This window comes from Mycteria americana, chromosome 3 (genome assembly GCF_035582795.1).
Source record: "Mycteria americana isolate JAX WOST 10 ecotype Jacksonville Zoo and Gardens chromosome 3, USCA_MyAme_1.0, whole genome shotgun sequence".
Classification (NCBI taxonomy): domain Eukaryota; kingdom Metazoa; phylum Chordata; class Aves; order Ciconiiformes; family Ciconiidae; genus Mycteria; species Mycteria americana.
The window spans coordinates 2228070-2254948 of record NC_134367.1 but is presented as its reverse complement, the minus strand read 5'-3'; the positions used below and the strand labels follow the sequence as shown (position 1 = coordinate 2254948).

Sequence of the window (26879 nt, the reverse complement as noted above, 5' to 3'; positions counted from 1 at the left end):
AACTGATGTAAGGACAGAAAACACTGAAGACAAAAATTAAGGCTTTTTTTTTTTTTTTTTTTTGAAAGGCAGTGTTTATCCAAATACGTGTTTAGGCACAGAATATTTATAGCTCAACTTGCAGCATTGCTCTGTGTACTGCATAGCACCAGCAGAAGATAGGGCCATGGTTTATCTATTTTCTCATGTAGGAAATGCTAAGCTGCTTCTAATTTCTTGGCATTCCATCTGGACTCCTACCTTTTATGCCTCATCACCTTGATTTGGAGTTGTGACGAATCACATTGCCATGGGATTTATTTCCTTTAGCTGGGAAGGGGAACTGATCCTGGCTTGGAGGGAGGCCAGACGTCAGCTCCTGTAAGGGATGACTCACCCCCAAGAGCGTCAGTGCTCAGGAGCTCCGAGCCCCTTGCAGTCTCAAACGCAGTTACCCTTGCAGTATTTCGGTGTGACAGGGAGATGCGGCTCTTCTCATTTTACAGTCGATGAACAGAAAATCAGAGGCTGATTTATTTGTGTGTGCTTTGGGTCATTAAATACATAACTTTCCAGTGCATTTTGCAGTATAAAACTGAGAAGAAAAATAAGAAAGATTTGACGTTTTGGAGCTGTTGAAACTAGGTGAGCATCCCTACTGACAGCTTTAGTTTGCTACCTGGTTGTTGTTCAGTGCAGTGGATTTTCCTTGATATCATTATCATCTACTAAAGAAAGCAGTTTTAAACTGAGTAGGACTAGCCCTTGTCTAGCTTCATGTCTACCTTGGTATTTTAAAGCTGTAATTTCATTTGGTTTTCCTCTGGAGGGCAGCAAACACTTCTGCTGGTTTTCTTTGGTTTTTTTTTTACTTGTCATTCAAACACCAGACAAAAAGTGCTATGCTGCTCTTTCCGAGTGGATTTTATCAAGATAAAATCACAAACAAGTTAGGAAAAGAATTGCTTTTCTTTTACTCTAGTGCCCTGGTTGTGAGCACAGAAGGACACAGCGCATTATGGAAGAAGGGTGGAGTTTGCAGGTTGTCTATTCAAATTAGTGCTGTGCTTATACATACATCAGGTGGTTTAGGATGTGGTTATTCCATATTTTTTCTGCTGCAGGTGTCTAGCTAATTTTACTGGACCCAAAATTGGTTTTGGAGTAGCCTGTCCTTTGGTCTGCAGATTATTGAGGAAACTATTTACGACACAGACCGTGTGACCAAGTCATTCGAAGTGCATGCAAAAATGAAGTGACTCTGAAGTCAGTGTACTGCCTTGCAAGCACGCAGATCGAGCACTGTGAGAAAACCTGCACTAACAATTTGTGGGGTTTTTCCCAGCAGATAAATAAAGGTTTATATTTTTAACATAAAATTCACGTTAAATGCTTAGTAAATGGAGGTATGTGGGAGTTACTCAAGTTGCACTTCCTAAATATTCTAGAGGCGAGAAAATTGGGTTCAAGATGAATCAGACCTTTTACTTTTTGTGCTTCTTGTGTTTAGTTGTACTGTGTCACTGCAGTACCGTTTTGAGATGGTCAATGACACTTGGAATAAACAGTCAAGGTTGAATTTATTTCTCTTGTATATGAGGATTCAGCCCTTCTCCCTCACTACTTCCATCAACAGAGGTGATACTACATGGGGAATACTGACAATATTTTACTTGTTTTATATTGTGGCCACTGTGTTAGGTGGTAAGCGGAGATCTGGTCTCCCTCGCCCCTTACTTTGAATACAATTATGGTAGCCTTGAAATTTTTCCTCCTTGTGCAAATCATTAGTTAATTTTAGATTTTGTACATTGATTCCCCAATGGGGAAAAAGACCTTCAGCTAGGATACTTCTTAAAAAGTCTTTCTGAGCATGACCTTTGATTAAACCAGTGCAGTATCTATCTATACAGGCTTCAGTCCACCTAACTGTGAACACATTTTTTTCCCCTCTAGTCCAGTCATTTCTTTATTTTGTCCTAAACTTGAGCTCTGCTTCTACATCCAATGCTGTTTTTTCAGTGATAGTGATATGCTGACCTATACGGTCTGAATTGGGCAGCACTGAAGGGCTCATCAGTCTGGCATCCTCCTCTTGATGTAATTTGGAATTTTCTTCATATAATACTTTGTCTTGATCAGCCCACTGCAGCTTCTGGTCCCAGTTAATCTGATAAAAAGGATGTGACTGTGCAGTTTCAACGAGTACAGCATGACCATAGCCTGCTATGAAGGTATATACTGTTCCTCACCAGGAACCAGCACTGCAAGTCTGACTAAAGAAATAAGCCCTCAAACTGTGTTGGCCCTTGGACTCCAGCTGATGTTCTGAGTTGGCTTCTGGCTTTCTTAGAGATTCAGAGTCCTATGGTGAATCCGGCCCTTCGGTAAATCACAAAGCTGCAAACCCAGCAGCGCCTGTAATGACGGAAATTATGTGGGACTGGGAGTGATCTGTCTCGGGGAAGTGGGGCACTGCTCTAGCCAGCCGCTGCCAAATAAATCAGTCTGAAACTGTGGCTTTGTAGTCAGTGGAGAGAGCAGGATCTTCATGGGATGGCTGAGAGCATCTAAGCTAGGTTGCTGCTTTAAACTGTTTCCAGGTAAACTGGGCAGCTAACTTGGAGGGTGCGAAGAACTCCCTTTATACCTCTATTTATAAAGCGGCAGGAGATCCTTTTTGCATGAGTGGACCTGAAGGAAGTTAAGATTTTGGTTTTTATGGATGCATGAAAAGAACATGAGTGTAGAAGTGACCGTATTCACATACGTGAACTCACCAACCGAAAGTGTGATTTTTAAAAAATATAAACAGAGAAATTGCTAGGCTTTCATAGCAACTCTGTTGCAAGTGGAGGAAGGAAATTAATTCCATAAGAAAGTGTTGCTGGTGTTTGATATTTCTGTAGCACCTCCCTATTGAGGTAATAAGCACTTTTTGGACTCTTCACACAGAAGTCTTTGCCTGAGGTGCTTTGGTATGCTTGAGAAATAAGTTGGCCAAGGAATGAGTAAAGAACTGCAGAGCCAGAGGGCATCTTTGTTTTGTAGAGAGTGTGCAACAAGACTGAGAAGTTTTAATTTTTATCTGCTGAGAACACCACTTAGTGAGACTTCAGTGCACTTCTGGATGCCTATCAAGCAAGGTTGTGGACTTGGCGATAAGCTTCCCTTCTTTAGGAGGAGATTTGTAATTACTGCTAAAGAATCACTATAAGACAGATTTTTCTTTTTGTACACCAGAGAAATACATCTTCCTCTGGGAGTCGTTCCCATCGAGCCCGAAGTGTTGACTTGATCGCTGATTGCGGCTGCCTTTGCTCTTTCCTGAGGACAGTGAACCAAGAAGGTGTGAAATACACATGCAAATGAGAATTGCTGCTCCCCATCATTTTGCTCCTCTCACCTCACCCATGAGTCATTAGAGGTGCTGGGCATATTTAACTGCCACTGTGACTCACCACTTAACTCCGAGGGCTGAGCACCTCTTCTCTGAGCCAGGATCTGACTTTTACTTAGTGAATGAGGCCAAAGGAGAACTTGCCTGTGTTGAGAGAGGTGGGTGTCAGAAAGGTCCCCCTAGGCTACGTGCCTGTGCAGCTCCTTGGACTGCAACATCAAGCCTGGCTTCTCTTAGTGTATTTAAAAATGCACAGAAATTATTTTTTTAAATTTTATTTGAACAGCATCATGTGTTGTCTGATGTTCAATCTGGTCGTAAATCACGTTGTTAACGGCAAAATAAGAAGGGGAGAAAATTACTGGAACTTCATGTTCTGCAATTCAAGCATCTTGTGTACCTGATATTTATGTGACAATATTCAGGTGCACAGCAGACATAATAACTATTTCCATAATAGGTCTGTAATCCAAGACTGGTTCGAGTTTACATCCACTCATCAGTCAGTAGTCTCTTAAAAGGCTCATTTTCCACTCGCATCATGCGTTGAAGCCCAGAACTTGCAGAAGTGAGTACTGTTGGCTGTGTTTGATTCCTCATGGAGAAAGTGCAGCTCCTAATACCGGACAACACCGTGAGACGGCCTTTTTCTTAGGCTTGTCATTGATTGCTTTTGCCAAGTGTCCTTTTGTGTTTCCGCCATTAGCTGTGTCTTCTGCTGGGCCGATGAGCAGGCAGCAACGCTTCCCGCTGCCACAAATGTTTTCATTATGCACAAGGAAATTTTCTTTAGGTATCCCAAAAGCCGTATTGAGCTTTTGGCAAGCGGTAAGCAGCTAGATCCAGCTACTTCAGAGCCTTCGCTGAAAGAGAAGGCACGGGTTTTAAATAACCACTGCTTAGGGCTGGATTATTGTGGGTCCAGTTTAAAACCTCTTAGTCCATCCGAGGAAGAAAAAAAAAAAACAAGCACTGGCAGCTTCAGCAGCAGTTGGTTTGATATGTGGAGCTCCTGATGCATTTTAATACCCAGCTGGAAATCACTGTTCTCGAACATGCCAGATCAGAGCAACCCATGAAAAATGTGTTTTGTGTGGTTATCAGATGATGTGTTTTCTGGAAAGATCGTTATATTCTTGTCTCAAATACCTACATTAGGTCTCGTGTATCAGTAATTATTCTAATAGAAGCTGCAGTTTCTCCACAAGAAATATGGTGATCATAAAGGTTGATGACTAACCAACTCCTTATTTTGGTTGTCAATAGTGAGGAATAAACCTACTTTCAAAAGGTCGTTCTTTAATTTCCAAGTAAGACTTTAGGAGTTTTGTTAGAGGATGAAGGTTTCTGCCCATAAATCTAGTCTTGCTGCTGCCGCTGCTGTAATTTTACCAAGATTTAACTCGGCTGCTTGACTTTGAGGGCACAGATATGCAATGAAGTTACATGGGGTAACAAGTGGGCATATTATGGCTGTGCTGTTGCAGCTGGCTTTCTGTACGTATTTTGCTGGCCCTGCTTGTGAGAAATTCTAGTGTACTGTGAATCTCAAGGAAAGAGATTTAAGCAAATGTGTTTGTGGTGGGTTGACCCTGGCTGGACGCCAGGTGCCCACCAAAGCCGCTCTGTCACTCCCCTCCTCAGCTGGACAGTGGAGAGAAAATATGATGAAAGGCTCATGGGTCAAGATAAGGACAGGGAGAGATCACTCGCCAACTAGTGTCACAGGCAAAACAGACTTGACTTGGGGAAATTAGTTTAATTTATTACCAAGCAAATCAGAGTAGGATAAAATAAAACCAAATCTTACAACACCTTCCCCCCCACCCCGCCCTTCTTCCCGGGCTCGACTTCACTCCTGATTTCTCTACCTCCTCCCCCTCAGCGGTGCAGGGGGACGGGGAATATGGGTTGCAGTCAGTTCCTCACACATTGTCTCTGCCGCTCCTTCCTCCTCAGGGGGAGGACTCCTCACACTCCTCCCCTGCTCCAGTGTGGGGTCCCTCCCACAGAAGACAGTCCTCCACGAACTTCTCCAACGTGAGTCCTTCCCACAGGCTGCAGTTCTTCACGAACTGCTCCAGTGTGGGTCCCTTCCATGGGGTGCAGTCCTTCAGGAGCAGACTGCTCCAGCGTGGGTCCCCCGCGGGGTCACAAGTCCTGCCAGCAAACCTGCTCCAGCGTGGGCTCCTCTCTCCATGGGTCCACAGGAGCTGGCTCCAGGGCGGGCTTCCCACGGGGTCGCAGCCTCCTTCGGGCATCCACTTGCTCCAGCGTGGGGTCCTCCACGGGCTGTAGTGGATATCTGCTCCATCGTGGACCTCCATGGGCTGCAGGGGCACAGCCTGCCTCACCATGGTCTTCATCACAGGCTGCAGGGCAATCTCTGCTCCGGCGCCTGGAGCACCTCCTCCCCCTCCTTCTTCACTGCCCTTGGTGTCTGCAGAGTTGTTCCTCTCACATGTTCTCACTCCTCTCTCCGGCTGCAGTTGTGCAGGGTATTTTTTCCCCCCCTTCTTAAATACGTTATCCCAGATGTGCTACCACCGTCACTGATGGGCTTGGCCTTGGCCAGCGGCAGGTCTGCTGGCATTGGGTCTGTTGGACTTAAGGGAAGTTTCTAGCAGCTTCTCACAGAAGCCACCCCTGTAGCCATCCTGCTACCAAAACCTTGCCATGCAAACCCAATACAATGCTTTACCTTGCATTTAGTATAGGCGAAGAAGATACTGTCCTATAATTCAGATGGCTCAATTGACATATGGCTGCTTGTTACACTAATGTATCTTAATTGTGCTTTCTGAGTACTAATTGTGACTCTAGCAAAAACAACTGAGAGCTTTGACTCACTAGCTCCAGTGATTCATGCTGGGGCTATTTAAGAGGTTACTGTTCTCTTTTTATCTACTTTGACCCTCTGCTTGAGGTTACCACTTCCAAAACAGGCAGCTAAATGTAGTCGTCCACCCTTCAGCTGCCAGAATTCACCCTGTGGCAAATTAACGTAATCTGGAATGGATGGCGATTCAAGAAGATATGCTACTGCTTTGGCTGTGGGGAGCCCAGCCTGTTAAATTGCCCCGCTACAAATTGCCAGAATTTGATAGTCAGATCTCACCTCTTGACCTGCCGTAATGAGTAGGTACTGTGACAGGTAGGCTCTTGAAGCTCTAGCAGCTCCAGCACAAACCGCTGTAATTGTCGGCTTAAGCTCCTATTCTAGCAGTAATTTGGGCAGCCGAGGTGTGTGGGTACTTACCCGGTTCTGCGTCTCCTCCTGTGCAGGCAGCAGCTTCTGGCAGAGAAGGAAGTGAATAGCAGGAGGCAGCAACATTGCAAATTGCTGTGGCTGTATCCATCAGAGCTTGTCTTGTCAAATCCCTCAGGACATCTGACTGGGCAGTGATTTTCCTGTGCCTCTGTGCCAGGCAGGAGATAACTGGCTATTGTTTTAGTGCCAGATCGTTTACAACACAGATTCTGCCTAAATTTCCTTTTATTCCCAGAGATGTGAGGACTAGTTCCTAACGTTCTGGAGAAGCAGGTGGATTTTCTTTGTTTTCTACCTTTGGATGTGACTTTTCTATGGCCACGTTTGCCATTAAAACCTGTTTGTTGCTGAGTGTTTACCCCTAAATGCCTTCAGTATGGATAATGTCTTTCCAGCTTGCAGAATTTGAGGAAATTTACCCCAAAGCTGGCTGGCCGGCCTTTGTTGGCATCCTGTTACTTTTGCATTGCTTATTTTCTACTGCAAGACCCAACTTTTAGCTGCTGAAGTGTGTGTTATTTGGAAGATATATAAGTGGAAGTCATCTTATCAGATCCTAATCTTATTATGGGTAGCTGTTCATCTTTTTCCCTCCTGCAGCTATGGAAAGTGATTACCTATCCAGTTATCTGTCCTGTTCAGTATTTCCGCAGCATTTTCTCCTGCATGTAAAATATTCAGGTTTGTGACTGAACGTAGACAGCTAGGGAAGGTAGATATGAGGAAGCTGTACCCACATATTTCTGTGCATGTGCAACAGCACATCTGATATTATGTGACTTAAGGTGGATGCTGGAACCAAATATATCTTTGTCAAAAGTTTACCAGGTCGTAGTGTTTATTCATAACAGAAATTTGAGCTACACCAAATTTAGCAATATTTGTAAATGCTGTTGATCTGTATTTTTATGCTACGCTGGTGAAAGGGATGATGGCCCTAGCGGTCATGACATTGTCAAAGCTAAATAATGAATTTCAGTGCCTTTTTTTTGTACATTTTCAGCAAATTACTGCTGAACACCTGCCAAAGGGAATACTTTTCTCATTTTTGCTGCTTCACTGCTGTGCGCGTGTAATTTGGCAAGCATAACAAGTTCTCCGGTGACCTGCACTAAAATGTTAATGCTAGGATGGGATCTGAGTACTCAGCTGGGATTGGGAACTGGAGATGGAGCTTTATTCATGGCTTGGTCACTTGTATGAATATGAACGTGGCCTGATTATTATTCGGTTCTAGTTCAAATGGTGCTGGTGATCCAAAGGTAATGTCACGCAGAGACGGTGTGGCAGGTACTAAATAAGCTTTCTGGGTTAATTTCCTCCCTGACAAAAAGTATTACACCATCCCGTGTATTACAGAAGTACTGCCTTAATTGCTGTTGTATTCTGGTTTTCCAAGTGTGCAGAAGATCAAACATTAGCCATTGCTTTGAGCTCCATAAGGATGCAAGCGATCCTAGACTGATGCTCCCATGCCCTAGAGAGCTAACGTGGGACCTGCACTACGTTCTTCCCTTCTTTCAGCAGAGATTGCTTTCCAGCCCAAATTAAAATGGGCTGGTAAAATAGTGAGATGCAGTTTCCAGTTCCCTCAGCTGTGCTGCGCTTGCCTCATTGATATTGTAAATTGAGATCCGCTGCCTTTCAACAGTGCTAAATTAATTTGAAAGAAAAGTCATTTTCTAGTAACAAGATGGGTGCAGTAGGCATGCCAGAAAAAGGCAGGTTTAATTTTTGTACTTTTGCAGCAGGATGTCAAGAAGTGTTTTTCCTGTGACTGTTTTGTGAACGCTGTACTAGGCAGAGCAGAGGCTGTTTGCTTTTGAGATATGTCTTTCTGCAATGTGTTGCAGCTAATGCGCTCTGGGACTCTGTGCCTCCTCGTGGCCCATCAGTTTGCGAAGTCAAGTACTCAAAAGCTGGGAACTGGCAGAGCTGGGGATGTTTGTGCAGCCTTAATTTGGTCACTCCCTCTCTGGGCCTTGGATTATATGATTACCTACTTTTTCCTCTTTCTGCAAGACCTTTGCCTGATTCGGTTCCAGAGATAGATTGTGTGCTGCTCTAAAAATTAAAAAATTAGTGGGAAGGGCCTTTGTTCCTTCAATATAAATAAGATTCACCTTTTCTCTAACAGCTCTGAGGCGAGATGTGGGTTAAGACAGCTCAATTCAGATGTTTCCATGTGAACTGGGTGCCTGATCTCCCCTTACAGCCAGCGGAGATATAGTCAGCGGAGCCCAGAGAGGGATTCAGCTTGTGCTGAAGCAGGCGCTGAAGCTGGGTCTGCGTCGCTCTTTGGGCTCTGTTGACCGGGCACTGCTGACTGCCACGGGAGATGAGAGCCCCAGCTCAGTGTAGGTGTTCGCATTCGTGAGCTGGATCCCGCAGCTCCATTGCAGGCTCGGGCAGGAGGTGTTTTCTTCTTCATCTCTGACTTTCTGACTCCTTGAGCTTGTGCTGGTTTTTGATGCAGCGTTGCTTTTTGCAAGATACTCCTGTTTCTTCCAGCGGTGGTTCTTGGTCCCATTCTCCTTTCTAGGTCTTTGCTTTTCCCCACCTCTAGGAAGACACAAGTGGTCACTCACCTTTGTTGTGCTCTCTTCTTCTGTTCCGTCTCTCTCTGGTGTATTTGTCTCATTGTAAGTCAGCTTGTGGCATTCGCAGGGAGTTGTAGCCATGATAAGAAATGTTTGACTTCACTCCTTAGCAGGAACTTGCTCTTTGGGACCAACACATCTTCACTGGAGTTGCGAGGGATGTCTGTGCCTAGGGAGGATGCAGCTTTAAGCTACTGTAGCAGCTAAAAGCCAAAATACTTTTCCAAAGCAATGAGCTCAATCACCATTAAAAATTGAGTAGCTGTTGGCACCTTAGTTGGAGCTATGACGGACGGCAAACGGAGCCGGGGAAATGGCACCATCAGTTCTTGTAGTCTACTGCAGCAAGCCTCTTCCCCTACGTGTGGTTTTACAAGCATGGAGAAAACAAGCGGGTGTATGTTTTTGCAGCACTTTTTTTGAGAGATCGTATTGCAGCTTTATAGGTGAGGGAGTTGCTTTGGCAAGAGAACAAGATGAGCTAAACCATAGCTTTTCGCTGGCAGTTTTGGCTGATGACTGCTTTTTATTAGCTCTGTTTATAATTTTATTGATACAATTTCTTTGTTTCCTCAAAGCAGCAATCAAGCTGTTTTCCTTCCTCAAGCTAAATGTTTATATCGGAGTGTCAGATGGGGACGAGATGAATTTTCTTTAGTAGGTAGATGCAGCAACTACGAAGCAAGGTCTTTACTGGGCACTGTCTTTATGTAACAATAGCTTTTAGGGCATTTAATTGCCGGAACTATAAGCAGCACCGCAGCGGCAGAAGTGGTTATTTTCCTCAATAACAGCTAGGAAGTGGTTGTTACTAAGAATATGCAACTTTCCCTAGGCCACAGTGAGTCAATATCAGAACTGAAATTGGAACTAGATTTTTTTCTAATACATGTAAGTCTCACCTAGTGCTGTCTGTTTCATCAACTGTAGCAAGAAAACCTTCAACTTCAGTTTAGATTTAATAAAAGAGACTGTCGTGTTGTTTCTTTCATAATTTTAGATATAAGGATTTTTTTCTCCCAAATCCCTTTTTAGCCTGTGTCTATAACTATATATTGACTATTCTGTGGTAAACTGTCTATATAATTATGACCTAATCGTTGATCATATTGATTTGGCAACAGACATTTAAATTGTTGCTCTCTCAAGTTTCCCTGAACTAAATTGCACAGCAAAGATGTGAGAAATGAAGGGCGAATCTTGGGCATCTCCTCTTGCAAGTTTTATAACAGTCTCTGTTTCACTGTATGTAGCAGGCTGACGAGCTGCTTGCACTTTGCTGTCACTGTGGTGACATGGTTTGTTGTTCATGGGATGCGTTATCTGCTTCTGTACACTTGGATAAAAAGAGAAAGGTACGTAGAGTAAAACCTGTCCTGTGGGAATAGCTGATATCGATTGCCTGGTAGAGGTGGAATTTAACTAGAGGTCAAATAAAATTGTACTGGAATCCACATAAGGGACAGCTGAAATAGGACTAAGAGCTACTTCTTTTTAGATTTTATATTGCTTGGTGAAAAGATACCAGGAAGGCAGAATTGACCAAAATGAAATATTAACCAAACGCAGCCTACAGCCTTCTGCTTTTCTCCCCTTGAAATACTGTGTGGGTTAAAGCCACTGCGCTGCATGGAACTGATGCTTAAAGCAAAGAGTGGGACTCTGTATTTAGTGTTTATCCTGGATTACTGGACAGAAATTCCCAAACTGTTACTGAGAAATGCATTTGATTCTTTCTAAAACTTCATAGCTTAAAGTGTCTCCAATTTTCTCTCATTGTGTTGAGCATATTTTTTTCCAAGCTTTTCTTCTGCATCATAAACTGACAAATGGTTTTGAAAATAATACTGTTTGGGGTTGATAATGCTCATGCGTGGGCTTTTTTCTCACTTCACAAGTGATTGTGGTGGTTTGGGTAGCCTGGGAGGGCATGTAATTACTTGTAAACCATTTTCTTTTCTTAAATAGGAGAGGAGCTGCTGTTTGGCACAGGAGATCTCGCCCTCTTTTGTAGTGAGCCCAGAGCTTCATAGTGCCTTCAGGCTTCTGGTCATCTGAACCACTTCTTCCTTTTTGCAGTTTTATCAAGACTTTTAGGATGACATTCATGGCTTTTTTTCTTTAGTTGTCATTTTCAAATGCTATTAGTGGTAATCAGAGGAGATGAAAAGTCTGTACAAGCGTCCTGGGAGCAAGGATGGGAGTTTTGGAATGACTGGTTGAGCGCACAGGCAACCAACCTGTCATTTCATCCACGTGTGGCTCATTGATCTGCTTGTCATGGCTGCTGAAAACCCAAGCTAGAATGATCAGCATGGTGTGTTGGACTAGCTGCATCTTCTACATATAAGATGGATGGTTAGTTTTTTTACTGGCATTCATATATTAGTCTGAAATGGAAAGTGTCTGGCTCGTGGGGAAGGAAAGTGTGTACACTCCTCATCTAATAGATTGAGTATGGGCTTAGGAAGTGGACATTTTACAAGCACTTTATGTATTTTCTTCTTTCAGACATCTTGGAAAGGTTGTGTTTTGCTGAGGTGTTGGACCTCAATTGTCTTTGTTAGGATAACAGTTTTTGTTTTCTTTAGCTGCTGAAAAACCAAGCCAGCTCCCTCTTTATGTAGAATGAGTATAGAGAGGTTCTTGTTTCCATAGTACACGTTTTCATCTGCTGGCAGATGAACTCTTTTCCTCTGGCTACTTGAAATGGGCTAATATTTCAATGAAACGTCTAGGTTATAGTTGTTGTCTTTGAAGCATTTGACAAATATGTGTAACTTTACCTGGATTTCCAAAAATGAGGTCCCTCACCAAAACCTATTTAAAGATTGTGGGAATAAGAGTGAAGGCCTCGCATGCATAAATAATTGAAAGATATTGGGAAAGGGAATAAATGCTCAATGTACACAACAGAGGAAGGTTATTAGTGGTGTCCCAGAGGAATCTGTGCTGGAATAGGTGGTCTTGACCATGCTGGGTGGGTGGTGAAGGGGCAGGTGAAAATTAGTGTAGATATAGAGCAATGTGTATAAGAAAAAGATTTTTTCCTTATTTTACTAGAGTACAATGAGCTCCAAGTTGGCTAATGCCACACAGGAACAAGATTTTAAATTTATAGTAGATAACTGTGAGAAACACAGGCTTGATGCTCGGTGTTAGTTAAAAGACCAACTCAGTGTGGGGAATTATAACGAAGGGAATAGAGAGCAAACTGGGAAATATTGTTATGCTCCTGCATGCTTCAGCAGTGCCTTCACAGCTTGAACCTATGTTCAATTCCTCCTTTTTAAAAATAAGGGAGGGGAGAAGGAAAATGATACTGTGGAACTGGGGAAAAATACTTGAGAGTGATATGATGGAGATCTATGAAATCCTGAGTAGCATGGAGAAGACAAAAAAAGGATAAATGTTGATTATCTCCTACAGCACAAGAACTAGGGCTATCAGATGAAATGGGAATGAAATACGAAGGAAGCACTTCTTTGTGCAGTACGTAGTTAGGCTGAGGGGTGACCAAACAGATTTACAGGAAAAATATCCATTGAGGTAATCCACTAAGTCCATCCACTAAGTCCTGAAGACACCTACTGCTACTGAAGACATCACCTCTGGATCAGGGAGTCCCTGAAGAGGAAATAATTTGCAACTGTGAGAGTATTCAAGGAAAATACCGCTGCAGCTTGCCCTGCTCCTACTGTAGAGCACCTAAGCATCTGCAACAGCCATGAGTGGGTGGGATATTGGGCTAAATAGACCTTTGGACTTGCCCCAGGCACTGTTTGTGTGTTTCTGGAGCGTGCAGGTCCCTCATTCCACCTCCAGACCAGGTCAGTTTGTTAGTGGCACCCCAGTTGCCATCTGGAGGCAGTTCAGAGACGCGGGTCTCTCTAAGCCTCGGTGTGAGGAAGCTGGTAGCTCATGTCACTGCTTCTGTTCGGGGAGAAATGTGAAGACTTGGGTCTCCAAGACTATATTTTGGCACTGCTCACTGGGACAGGTTTGAGCTAGCATAAGGGAGGAGGAGATAAGCACTCTTGCCCATATTAGCCTTGTTTCAGCTTTTTTCCCTTAAACCTTTCATTTTGACAGAGATAGGTAAAAAAGAGGCTGCTACTCAGCTCCTGTTAGACCCATGCATATGCGATTTTCCTTGTTTGAAATATTTCACTCTAGCATACGGTTATTCATCGTGGTGTTTTCAGTTACGGCTTGCTCATAATTTGTTGCCGAAAAAAAACATTATCTGTATTGCTCTTGCCTTGAACTTGATGGATGGGAGCTTAGAAAATAAGCCTGCGGTGTTAGAAGGTCCTGTCAGGGTTTTCTGCTCAGTGCCCTTTTTTTGCCTCCTGAGCGAAGACAGACCTTTTGGGGCCTGCTCAGATGTCCTCTGAGAATAGGCAGTGGTTATGGCTTTCAAAATAATTGTGCATTTATTAGCCCAGCATGGTAAGAGCAGAGCAGCTCTGGTGCATGGCTGTCCTGGCTGTTGTGAACGGCAAGGTCCCTCCAGCAAAGCTGCAGCCTCCGTGCCCAGAGGTCCTCTATGTGATGTTGCTCTATGAAAGCTGTGAATGATATAAAAATAAACCAAACAACCTCCACCCCCTTCCCTCTATAGCCAACATCACTACCTCCTTGTCATTACAGCCAGGCGTTTAATTAGTCCATGCAAATAACCCTACTTTGATTAGGCCTGAAGTGTGTTAACATAACTGTGCCACTTCTGCTCGTGCTGTGCTTTTTCTTCAGAGGATTTTCAGATGTCAGATCCATTCATTGTGGTTACAACTTGGTAAACAAATTAAGAAAGAGAGAAAACTGGTAAGTTCTAGGTTTTTTGCTTCAGAATGGATACTATTTTGAACACAGATCCTATCCTGGATTTCTAACACCAAGTGACACAGCAGGAGGGAGCATAATTACATATGACTTATCTGTTAGTCGCCTTTCACGAAAAAAAAGGATTTGTTCTCACTTATCTTTTAGCAGGTATAAATACTGTTACTTTATCAAAATTGGAAAATTATATTGTAGTCAATAAATGACTGTATTTTAAGTGACTGCAAGTTTTTCAGTATTTGAAAACTGAACCTTGGGAAACTGATGCTGCTAAGAAACCAAAGCAGTCTGTCGTACTCCTGGTAGTGATGATAAAACGCTGAAATGTTGTAATGAAAAGGGAGCAGTATAAAGCCAAATAACTGGCATTTGAGCTTTCAGAAATATCTTCTCTGGGCAATCATCGACCATGCAACTTTTGAAACATATCGGATGAGTAAGATGCCACCTGTTTTGTTTACTAGCAGGAAATTGTAGGTATTGAATTAATTGTTGCTAGCTGTGTTTCAGAGATTGGCGTTGTGATAAAGCAGAGCTATTAGAGATCAAGGAGAAGGAGGTCATTTAAGTAATAGGTAAGGATGTGGTACATAACATACTTGTGTATTATATCAGCAGTTTCCCCTTCAGAAACTCACGGTGTCACTTTTTGTCTTAATTCCATGTGTATAGACATCATTGTCTGTCTTGAACACCTGTAATTGTGTTACACCTAGGACCATGCTCCTTGTAGTCAAGGGCACAAGAAGGTTTTTTTTCAAGATCTTAGACTTGTTTGAGATGCTGGATGTTCACAGTCTCTGTTGTTCACAAAGTTAAGGCCAGGAACCTTCTGCCGAGGACTCCTTTGGTCGCTTGATTTTCCCACCCAGCCCTCCAACGCTTCCCTCTTTCCACAAGACTCTAAGCGCCTCTTCTAAGGCAGGTTTGCAACTGGTTTCTTTTTTTTCTTGGGGATAGGCTAAGGGTAGATGAGCAGCAGTGCCTTCCCCTTCCCAGCTAAGCTGTGACTACTCATTGCAATGTATATGAGTACGGAGCACCACATTTTGGGGAAATTGCTGCTGTTGGGTAATCCATTAGCAACAATGGTGATCAAGTAATATGAGCATCTTCAGAATTTATTCCATCTTCACCTTCAAGAAGGTTTTCTTTGGCTTTTGAAATAATGCTGGAATGTCTTGCAGGCAAGGTTTTGGGAACTGTTGGGTTGTGATGAGTTGTTCTAGATCCTTCCCTTCTTTCCATATAGGTGGGTACACCTAAATACTTCTTGCTCTTGGTGATTGGTTCTCTTTGATGCTGCCTTTGAACTGTTTCTGCTGCTTCTTATGCCTTTTTCTGCTCTTTTGCCTCTCTATTTACCTCCTCTTTATGTACTCTCCTACTCTGAAACGTGTAAAACAGATAAATGGTTTCAAGGTGTGTGATTAACATGCTGTATGTGCACTATGTTAACCCACCTGCTTTATTCTTACAGTTTTTCTTTTCTGAGCTTGTTGGGATGAGGCAAATCTTTCTGTGTTGTCTGGCATCCTGCCACTCTGATCGCAACCAGGGAGTTTGGAAGCTGCTGTGGTATGGATTGTAAATAATCGAGTCTTTGATGTTCAGGTCTCTTAGCTGATGAGACTTTTGTCTGCAGACCAAAGTTTAATTAAGAGCGAGTAGAGGCTTTGTTAAATGAGTTGTTTTATGCCAGAACTGTGCTGTCTGTTTTTCCTCTAAGTGAGAAAGTACCTGAGACCCTATGTCAAACTGCTGTGTCTGGTGAAGAGGTAGGTGCCTTCTTGAAGTGAAAAAGCCGAGCTTATTTTAGAGACAGATTCTGATGTGAAGGTCTGCTTAATGTACCAGTTTCTCTGAAAATTCAGTCACATATTCTCTAATGATTAAAATTAATAATCTCTCCTTTACTTCTTCTGATTTCAAACAGTTCTGTAATCATGCTGAAAAGAACTGACTTTACAATAGCTATGTGCAAATCTTAAGGTTTCTCTGTATCTCATTTCCTTCATTTGTATGGCTTAGCATCTGTTTTTATTTGCATAATTCACCTCTGTGGTCAATTCATTATTAAAATTGCCCCACTGTCATCTTGTGCTATATACTTGTCTTGATTTCTGATTATCCTTTTGATTATGTGGGGTTCCTCAGCACTGCTGTATTACAAATAACAAATACGACTGTTCCAGGGAAGGAGGAGAAATCCTGTAAGATGTTTGTTGCTGTGTGAGAAGATAAAATCCATCTCCACTCTCGGGTTCCAGCAGAAATGCACATCATAAATATTAATGCCAGAATGAACCTGGAAATCAGGTGGACTTGTATATACAAGACCATCATGGGTGGAGTTCTCAACTTGGGTTCATCTAACTTCTTGGGGCTTTCTCTATTTTGCTTTTCTTGGTCTTCAGTCAGTAATAGTTTTGCTTGTCTTGCTCCTCATCAAGGTCATCTTAACCTCTTGTATCTGAGTATCTTGAAATCACTCCCTTCAGAGCTCTAGATATCTGCTTTTCAGGCTGTCTGCCTAGCTGGATAGAGTCTGTTCCCTCTTCATATCTGCCTTGGCTAGCATGCCATTCCTGCAGGATATGTGGCTAGATGTCTGTTGTTTTTAAAGATTAAGTGAAGGCAAATCCATAATGTCCATTAGCATGATAAGTCACTGTATCCCGTTAGTGAGCTTACAGGGTTTTTTTGAGAAATGAAGTGTAATATGCATAAACTTCTGCAAGAGAATTGACTTGGTACAGTGAGATATTTTGGCATTAAGAAAGAGACTAGAACAACATGTCACCCATTACATTGGTTTTCAAAACAGGCATAGCAGAAAATTATTGTCATTGACCTGAATGGTTTCTAATAGGATTGTGTTGGTTTTTGCCTCTGGGCCTTGTGTTTAATACTTGTGTTAAAACAGTAATTTCTAAGGGTTGGCAGGAGCTATCAATATTGGAGATGGGCAAATAAGGGATAAATCTGTATTCCATAGTAAGTTGTATATGAGCAAGCTGTGTATTTTATTATGGGAAAATGTAAAGCTGTTTTTCTAGGAATGGTGCAGGATTCTATTCTGAGAAGCAGCGAAATATCTAGAAGTATTTAGGAGTTAAGTCGCATTATCATGAGCTTTCTGTATGATTCAGCAGCCAAATTACCCTTGACTGTATAAATAGTGGAAAATTGGATAGGAATAGCCAAATTATATTCCATCTGGATATAGTACTGGTGTGTCTGCAAAGTTCTGTGGCTGTTTTTGGTAGCAAAGGCAACAAGAAGACTGCTTAAAAACTGGAGATAGTGCTAAGAAAAGGTATGAAAATGATTATATTAGAATGATAGATGATATTAGATTAGAATGATAAATGATATTAGAATATATGCACTTAATGAACAATATACAAAACTCCTTGAATCTAGTCTGACGCCCTGATACCTGCTAGAATGGCAACATGGTGGAACACAACTCATTTAGGAGATTTCTGGAGTGCATTATGATGATATTTTGAAATACTTGGCTCATCCAGTGCCTAGGAGAGGTGCTTTCCTGGATCTGCTGCTCACAAAAGCTGGTTGAGGGAAGGATGTGGTCTTGGCTGCAATGACTCTGAGATGTTAGAGCTTAAGATCCTGAGGGATGCGAGTAGCAGAAAAAAGACATCAGAATTCAGGACAACAGACTTGAACATTTCCAGGGAACCGAAAGGCAGGATCCCATGGAAGGATGCCCTGAAGGGTGAGCTTAGCTGATCTTCCAGGACAACCTCCTCAAATTGCAAAGACACTGCATCCTGATGTGCAGGAACCAAGCAGGCACGACAGGTCACCAGCTTTGCTTAACTGCTTAATGGGGAAGTCCTGATGGAGCTCAAACACAAAAAAAGGACTGTGTGCAGAAGGTGAAAGGAGGTACGGGATACCCAGGAGGGATACAGGCAGGCAGAGGGCACATTAGGAAGTTTAGCTGGAGTTGAAACTCCAGGGGATTGTAGGGCAACAAGAAGGACTTCCATAAGTACTTTTGTCAGCAGATCAAGACAAAGAAAAATGTGAGTGCTGCTGGATGAGGCAGGCAACTCTGTGATGAAGGACGCAGGAAAAGGCTGAGGTATGCAGTGTTTCTTTGCCTCAGTCTTTATTTGCAAGATCTGCTCTTGCTAGGTTGCGATTTGGGGTGAGAGGTAGTGCCCATGGCAGAGGATTGCATTGGACACCACCAGCAAACTGGACACATGCAAGTCTGTGGAAGGGGATGGGCGAGGCAGCTCCATCTCACCTTGGAGCGATCGTGACAACTGAGAGGTCTCCAGTGACTGGAAGTGTCAGGTCTGTCTTCAAGAGGGTGAGAAAGAGAACTACAGGCTGGTAAGCCTCACCTTGGTCCCCAAGAACATTATGGAGCATGTCTTTGTGGAAGCTGCTTCCATGGCCAGGAAGGTGGCCGGGAGGATTCAGTATGGATTTGCCAGGGCAAAAATGTGCCTATCCAACCTGCTAGAAACGTGAGAAACCACCATGTTTGCAGCGAGCAGTTACGATGAAACCTGGGCACGGAAAGTAGGAGATGAGCAAAGTCAGTCTTGAAATAGCCAATCTACTATAAATTGTTAGATAAATCACTGATTAATAATAAAAAATCTGGCTTGAGACCTGCAAATCAGGATCAGATTTCAAAGGTACACTTTTTAAAAAAAATAAAAACAAAAAAAATCCAAAAGCTTTCTCCACTAAAAAAAAGTGTTACTCTTAAGCAGACATCAGTTTGTCTTTTCTTTTTCTCTGTTGGCTGGTAAATATCTGTGTCAGATCCTGAGTGTGCTTTAAAATCAGAGATCTTGCCAATTTGATTAAAAAAAAAACCAGTATCTGTCTTGATGTAAATGCAGTATTTAGTAGATAACCTTTTATATAGTATTTCCTGTCCTTCTCAGGTCTCTGAGCTCTCTCCTATAGCTCACTGTTGACTCGGTGCAGGAGGAGGTGCAGCGAAGGAGGTGCTGATCATGCATAGGGAAATGATGAAACTAAATGTTAAACACTGACAGAATTATTTCTGAAAAATTAAAATTTAACTTAGTTGTATAATGCAGCTTTGTGCTGCATAATGATGATTGGTACAGCCTTTATGGGTACTATTTGATAACTCCTTCCATAAAATGATAGGCTATGTAAATCTAGTAAAGCTTTTAATTCATGTCCACTTCTAATACTCTGTGTTTGGCTTCTTAACTTATAATCTTACAATTTGTGCCTGTCCTTAGTTTTAGTTTTAGGTTTCAAATGAAATAAGTTGCTCGTTTTGCAAATAGGAAAAATGTTGAATAACTAAATGAGTGTTTAAAGATTGAAAGTTGAGAAAAGACAGAAGAAAAGTCAAATTTATCTTTCTTTATTCAGGAAATGATGGAGATGTGTTGCCAGAATCACCTTCTGCAGAAGGTTGGCTGTCACACACTTCTTTCTCTTTTTCAATTAGTTGGAAGGAATCTGTAGTCTTTATTAAATATGGACCACGTGATTCAAGCTTTTATTTTACATTAATAAAATAAAGTATGAGACTGCACTCTCTTTACTCACTACAAGTCTTCGGGATGGCTGGGGAGAGCTGGAGGACTTTTGGCTCGGGTTGCAAATGTCTGTGTCTTACAGAGGATGGTGATTTGATGAGGCTTGTGACTTTTCTCGGAAATGCCATATTTGTTACTTCATCTGTTTTGGGTTCGTCTTCGGTTTGCTTTTCCGGTTATCATTAAGACACACTTCTCTTTTCAGCATAGAGTTGGGCAAGACAATTTTACCAGCCATTACACCATACTGAAATCCCGTTGGTGCCCTAGTAGATGTTATAGTTTAGGGTCTGTTGGTGTTTGTTACATTCAGCATTTTAAATCTGGGCCATAAATTTGCTTGGGAGGGGGATATGATTCTTTTTTTCTCCCTTCAGTATTTCTAGCCCTGACTGCAGGTGTTTAATATGAGCACGTACCCTCTGGCATGATGGGTGAGTTATCTGGTAACTTATTCCCCCCCCCTTAGCTAAAATTTCTTTCTTTAATTCTTGCAAATCACGTCTTTAAAAGTGAGCATTTTTCAGTCTGATGTTAATGAATCACACGTCGGCAATGTTTTCCCTGACGTGAGAAACAATTGTTCTGTTAGTCTGTCAGATTAGTGAGCCACAAACTCTGAAATGTTTTACGTGGTTTTTTTGTTGGGTTTTTTTTTTAAGATGCTTATTTTGACAGCCATTACAGTCTATCCCAAAAATATCTTGGTCTTTATATATCTTAGGCTTTAACAGTTTGAAAGGAGTTAATATTTTTGCTTGTGAGTCTGAGCCCACTTGGGATTTTTGGTGGGGGGTTGAGGGTGGGGTTTTTTGTTGTTGTTGTTGGGTTTTTTAGGGTTTTTTTTGTCAAATTGGACCTCCATCATGCTCTAAGGTAGGCTCTGGAGCTTTATTTTGATTCAGAAGTTTCCAGCTATCTGGAGCTGGAAATCGGATGATGAATCTTTACAGAACACCTAATAAAGAGCTGAAGTTAGTCATCCTTGTGATTTTGGCGTGCAGTATTCTTTCAGGTATCAGCATAACATCTCTCTCTTACTCAAGGTGTCCTCTTTGCAGCAACATTTAACATTAATACTGAAATCTTCATCATTTGGGAGCATTAACGAGACCGATATTCCTCTCAAACAGTGGTTGTTAATCCTGCCCACATCCTGGTTTGGGAATTATCCAGATTCTATGCAGTTGCAAATGGTTTCAAAAGAAGAAGCCTTCTTCCCACTGTAAATCTTTTCTCCTGTGCTGCAGTCCTCTGTTATAGAACCACCATATTCTGCGGGAAAGATGGTCAAGTGAAATGATTCCTACATGGAAAGGAGTATTATCCTTGCTGGTGGGGTTGGAGATTGTATTGATTGATGGTTTCCTTTTGTGAACTTTAATTCAAGACTGCTTTGGATTCCTTTTTTCTTTTGTTTTACTGTCTCGTAGGTCGGTAACTTACCATTTGTCATCAGTAGAGGATTTTTCTACTAGCTGGAATAATTAGTCTCTGTTGGACATCCATTGATAAATGGGAGAGGAGGGAGAAAAAGATTAACAATTAATTTTGTTTCTGTATTAGACTTCAATGAAGTTGAGAGCGTGCCACTTGTTCACAAAGGGAGGTGATTTGTGGAATTTTTCATAGACAGTCTTGCACGTTTTCTTGTGAGAACGCAGCTGGATCTTGTCCTAATCCCTGCAATTTATCTGTACGCCGTGGGAAACAAATGAAAATGTACTTATACCAAACTCTCCCTAACATGAGGTCCTGTATTATTGTCAGTGTCTGAGCGGGAGCGAGTGCTCAGACAGCCTTTGGTTTGGCCCCAAAACTGAACACTGTTCTCATTGCCTACTCTGACTTTCCCTTTTGCCCAGGCTTAGTTTCCAGATGATGAGTACGGAAGGCCCAGTCTGGTCTGGGAGCATCTTCCTAACAAGTACTGTTTAAAAAAGCTGCCACAGTCCAGTTCTCTTTTATACAAAGCAAACTCCAGACTTGTATTAGTGTGCATATTTGTGTATCGTTTCATCCATGCATTGCAATAAGGTTGAGGATTCCCTTGCTGCTGGGATATTTGAGGTTTTTAACCTGGATTTTAATTCTGGTAGTGACGTAGAAACTCTCACCTAGAAGATGTTGCAAACTCTTCTGAAGTCACCTCACAATTTTAATAAAGGATGGGGTTTTTTGCAGGTATTCAGAACGAAGCCTGACAAAATGCATTGGGATAACAATAGAGACCAGACCAGATTACTGCCTGAAGCGGCATTTAAGCGACATGTTATCCTATGGCTGTACGAGGCTGGAGATCGGAGTCCAGAGCGTGTACGAGGACGTGGCCAGGGACACCAACAGGTGAGAAGAAAGCTTCAGTGCGACGCTGAGCATGGCTGCTCACTGTGTGCTTTCTGGAATGCTCTCGAGTAGCGTGTCTTGACCTGTTTGCTTGAACACCTATTTAACACTGAATGTTGAAACATTTAGCTCATTTCCTTGCTTGTGTGGCCATATTAGTTAATATGTGGCACTTGTGTGGCATTTTATTAGTTAATAAAAACTAATAAAATGCAGTGGCTTCGTGGATTTCTTTGTGATATTGTGTAGTCCATGGCTTGAGAAAATGGGGTTATTTGTGATGTTTTCTTTTCAAATCGTTTTCTTTTCCTGTATTGTACATACCTCTTTCTTTTTTTTATTGCTTCATAAATAAATGCAGTTTTGTGAAGTAGAACATGTGCCCAGAGAGAGCTCATAGTTCTTATCCTACATAATTCATAATCTATAGGCTTGAGTAAATACAATGCAGTATAATCTGTTGGAGGTACTTTACCAGCAAACAGCACGTTCTCTACACCAGACACCTTTTTCTGCTGAGTATTGGAGAGGAGAGGTGGCATTGGCAAGTACAGAGGGTGAGGCATAGCCAGAAACACCACCTGTTGATAGATTAACCACAGGCATTCTAGGCATACAGTATCTCTAGGGATTGCAAAATATAGTCACAAGAGGCCTGTGATTTATTCTTCGTCATAGTGGACTTATGGCTAAAGGAACAGTTGTCCTACATAGGAGAGTGCGCAATACATTGTTCATCTCATCCCTTACAGGCAAGTAAGCCCCTCTTTCTTTTTTTTTTTATTGCAAATCTCATAATTCTGTTCAGATTTTGAAAGAAGTGATTTTTTTTCTTGTTTTTCACTTCTGACATTCATACAACTTGCCTTCATTCTTATTGCATATTCCAGTCACCTACCAAAGATGTTTAATAACCGTAATCATATGTAATGACAGAGAGATTATGGTTCAATAAGCAAAGCACATTTTTGTTAATACCTACCTTAAAGGCAGTAGCGCAAAACTGAAAATGTTGGACGTTTTCTTTTAGAGGCTTAAAGAATCTAAAATGAGTTTCCTCCTGCGGGTTTAGCTGTAGTATTGCTGGTGCATGGAAGTGCAGGATGTCACTGCTTTGAAGTGGTCAGGCTCCAGGTCTCAGTAGACGAGAAAAGCCATTTATTGAGTAGTCCAAGAGTTAAGAGCTAATATTTATAGGTGGTACTTTCCTCCTCTAGATGTCAGAGCTTTCCAAAGGAAAAGATCCATGCTAAGGAATGTAGCTAAGTCACTCTTAGAATAGATGTATTCATTAACGGTTAATTCTGACGCAGATTGTAAATTTAACTATTAATTTCTCTTCAGCTCTTAAAAATCTTTTTTTCACCTCAAATCTTTTAAAGGTGTCCCATCCTGAGGTGGAACTGTAAAACCCCACTTAGCTATCACTTCAGTCACCTTCAGTTTTCCTCCAGTTTTGTCTGTCACGTCAGAACTGGTACCATAAATCATTCAAAGCTGTATGTCACTTTTGGCTTGTACGTTTGCTAATGAACCCTTGCTTTCCTGCTGATGAAGCAGAAGAAGAATGAAGTAGTATATTACTGACTTGATTTCACTCAGAAGTAATCCTGTATGGAATTATATTTTTAAAGGTTTTTGGCACTTTTCAAAGCTGCTTGCGGAATTCCTAAAAGGCTTTGCTGCAGGCTGTCTCAGAGCAGGGAAAACGCAGGCTGTTCACTCAAATATCTCCCTCCAACTTTTTAGAACAATGAATTGGAATATTCTTTTAGAGAAGGGTGATTCAAGTTTCTCTTTCTTTTGAAATGACCTCATTTTGCTTCTGTTCTTCTTCTGCTTTGTGGGGGATGTGTTTTGGCTTTAAACTTTTAATATTTTGCTTGTAGCAAAATGTCAGATTACAACCAATTAGGCTAACTGTTTGGAAATTACTTTCTATTATGTTCCATAAGTCATTAGTGAGGTTTTTGAGTGCTTTTGGTGGCTGTGAGGCAGAAAAATATTCAAGAACAGATCTAGGCATCAAATAATCAAGTTATTGATGCAGCTTAAATTCCACTTCTAATAAGAAAATAATTTTTATTTATGAAGCACGTCTCCATTTACTCCCCTCAGGCTACTCAAGGTCTTGAGTAATACTGTCCTTGAACAGTCTCAGAAAAACACCGTAATACTTCTGAAAAAAATCATAAATAAAACTATGGCCATAAAACTACATGTAGGGGTTTAACAGAGGCAGAACCTTCCAGCAGAGAGGAAGGAAGAGATCCTTAAAATAAGGGAAGTACCTGTTTGGTTTGGTTAACGTTAGGTCTTGGCAGAAGGCGTGCATTTGTAGAGATGCCCAGATGGTGTTAATTTTTCATCCAAAGGACTGTCGAGGAGAAGAAGAGTCACCTGCTGAGCTAATCTGTTGGCGAGGAATTCCAAAAGACAGGGTGAACTGGTGTGAAAGTGTGATGGGAAGAAAACGGAGATTGGAGAGGGGAGAAGGTAGCAGATGCTAAGGGGATAGAAATGTCAGCCAGTAGTGGAAGAGCCCTCCCAGTGGGGGAAGAGCAAAAGCAAGGACTTTGTGGGAAGACCGTTCACATGTGATGGGGACCTCCTAGTAGCTGTTTGTAGTGATAGTGATTGCTGCTGTGGAGGCAAAAGGCAGCTCCTGAGCCGTGGAGGTGGAAGGAGAGAGGAGTTTGCATGAGGCTAATGGGTTATGTGAGACTCAACCTTTGGTCCTGTGATCGTTCGTGCTCCTACTCTCTCCGAGCTCCTGCAGAGCAAGCCTGAGTTAGTTTGGTTTGATGTCGGTGGAGAAGAACATGAAATCCTTCAAAAGTCCCAATCCGGCCTATGTTTCGGAGGTTTGGCACCTCTCAGAAGTTGGGAAGAGTTTGTGTTTCTCTGAGGGGAGTACTTGACAGTTCAGCAAGCATGTTGCAGGATGATTTTCTAGCTAGCTGGTTTCATGTAGCCCCCATCCTTCTTCTCCTTTTGCTCTTCTGTTGCTTTTGTTTCTAGTTATGCTTTATTTTGATTATACGCAGTCTTCAGTGCAGTGTGTCCCAGCTTGTGCTGCGGCATCAACTGGTGTCATTGCTTTACAAATTGAATTTCAGCAGCTTTCGAAAGTTTCTTGGGCTGTGATTTGAATAGCTGTAGCCTTGGTAGGGTTCACCTGCTATAGAAGTAGCAAACTGGGCTACTTTTAGCCCCTAGTGTAGTTTACTTTATTAGCAGCCATGTTCCAAGACTCAAGTGGTGATAAACTGATAATAAAACTCAACCTTCTCACTTCCTAAGAATAATCTCAATTATATGTATCAAAATACATCTTTTTTTTTTTCTGTGTGATCCTGAATCTCTTTTCTCTCTTCCCAGAGGTCACACGGTGAAGGCTGTGTGCGAGTCCTTTCACTTGGCCAAGGATGCTGGGTTTAAAGTGGTGGCACACATGATGCCTGATCTACCAAACATGGGGCTTGAAAGGGACATGGACCAGTTTGTTGTGAGTATAGCTTAAAATAACCGTGAGTTTCAAGTGTGTTCCAGCTTTGTCATCTAATGCTGCTTCTCTTTCTTAGCTCAGCTATTCGTTACGATCCAGGCCAGAATTGTTTCTTAAGGACAAATAATTGAAAATTCATTTTTGAAGGTGGAGGGTGAGAAAGATTTGTTGAACTACTTCATCCAGAAAATTATATCCTTGCCTCATGAAAGACTGAGTCACTCAGGTCTCTGTGGAATATAGCTCTTCCGATATTAACTAGGGCTCTTACTTTTTTCCAAGGTGGTTTTCTTTCCTTGGATTTAGAATAGTGCATGATTCAAAGTTAAAAGCTTACTATCTCGAAGGTAATTAATTGCAAAGTAGAGTGTATAGGTGTATTATATAGCATCTCTGTTCTTGGCTCAGTGCTATTCGATGTCTTTATCAATGATGTGGAAGAAAATATAAAATTATTTCTATAGAAACTGAAATGAGAAAAGAGCAAATGGTAAATGTTGTAGGGAATTACCCACTTTATCTGGTAGCGTGGTAGATTTTTTTTTCATTATTTAATTTTTTTTTAAGTCAAAATTGGTCATCTTTTTAAAATAATGCAGAAATTGCAGTCATCATACAGGAATCACAGGTATATTTCTGTGCAAGGTCAGACTAGGTGCTTTCTGGCACTAAAAAGCTATCAATGCGACGGAATATATTGATTAGAAATACAGGCAGAAAGCAGTGGTTTATTTTGGTACGCTGCAATCAGGCACATCTAGAAAGAAGCAATCCAAAACAGCCGTACAGTACACGGAGGAAATTCTGAAAACTGTGGTAGGTACTTTTTGTAAGGGGTTTTGTACAGAATTCCTTGAGCTCTTCATAAACATCATAGTACTCAGCAAATATTATGTTCGTGTGACAAAGTGAGAGGCTGGGGCAAAGTGATGTGCATAAAACTAGAGGTGAAGTCAGTGACAGAGCTGAAAGTTAACTCAAAATTCCTGCCTCAGACTCTGTTGCTCCTGAATTATTTTCTTATATTGCTGAAGGAGATAGAGGGTGGACATCACATTAGCTGTGTTTTCATAGAATTACTTGTGATGCAGGGTACAGCAAAACCTGAGTCCCTTACTCAATATCTCATGAAATTGCAGCCATAGTTCTGGGTTCTTTATGGGCCTGTCATTACTGAAGTAATAGTAGGCTGGAGAGAATTTGTAGTGGAAGAATAGCAATACTGACTAAAAGATTTAAAGAGCTAACCTTGGGTAAGACCCAGCAAAGAGGAGACAGTAATCTAAGGTATTTGCAAGACGTAAAACTGAAGAGGGAGGAATTATTTAAGGCAGAATTACAAGCTTCCACAGAAAGT

General features: G+C 41.8%; 1 protein-coding gene across 1 annotated transcript in view; it reads left to right on the top strand.

Annotated features, from left to right (window-relative positions):
• ELP3 (elongator acetyltransferase complex subunit 3) overlaps nucleotides 1-26879 on the top strand; it is a 92866-nt gene that overhangs the window by 10766 nt on the left and 55221 nt on the right. Inside the window, exons 8-9 of the mRNA XM_075497652.1 lie at nucleotides 21853-22014; nucleotides 25396-25522. Coding sequence (XP_075353767.1) covers nucleotides 21853-22014; nucleotides 25396-25522 — 289 coding nt within the window. The remainder of the gene's footprint in view (nucleotides 1-21852; nucleotides 22015-25395; nucleotides 25523-26879) is intronic.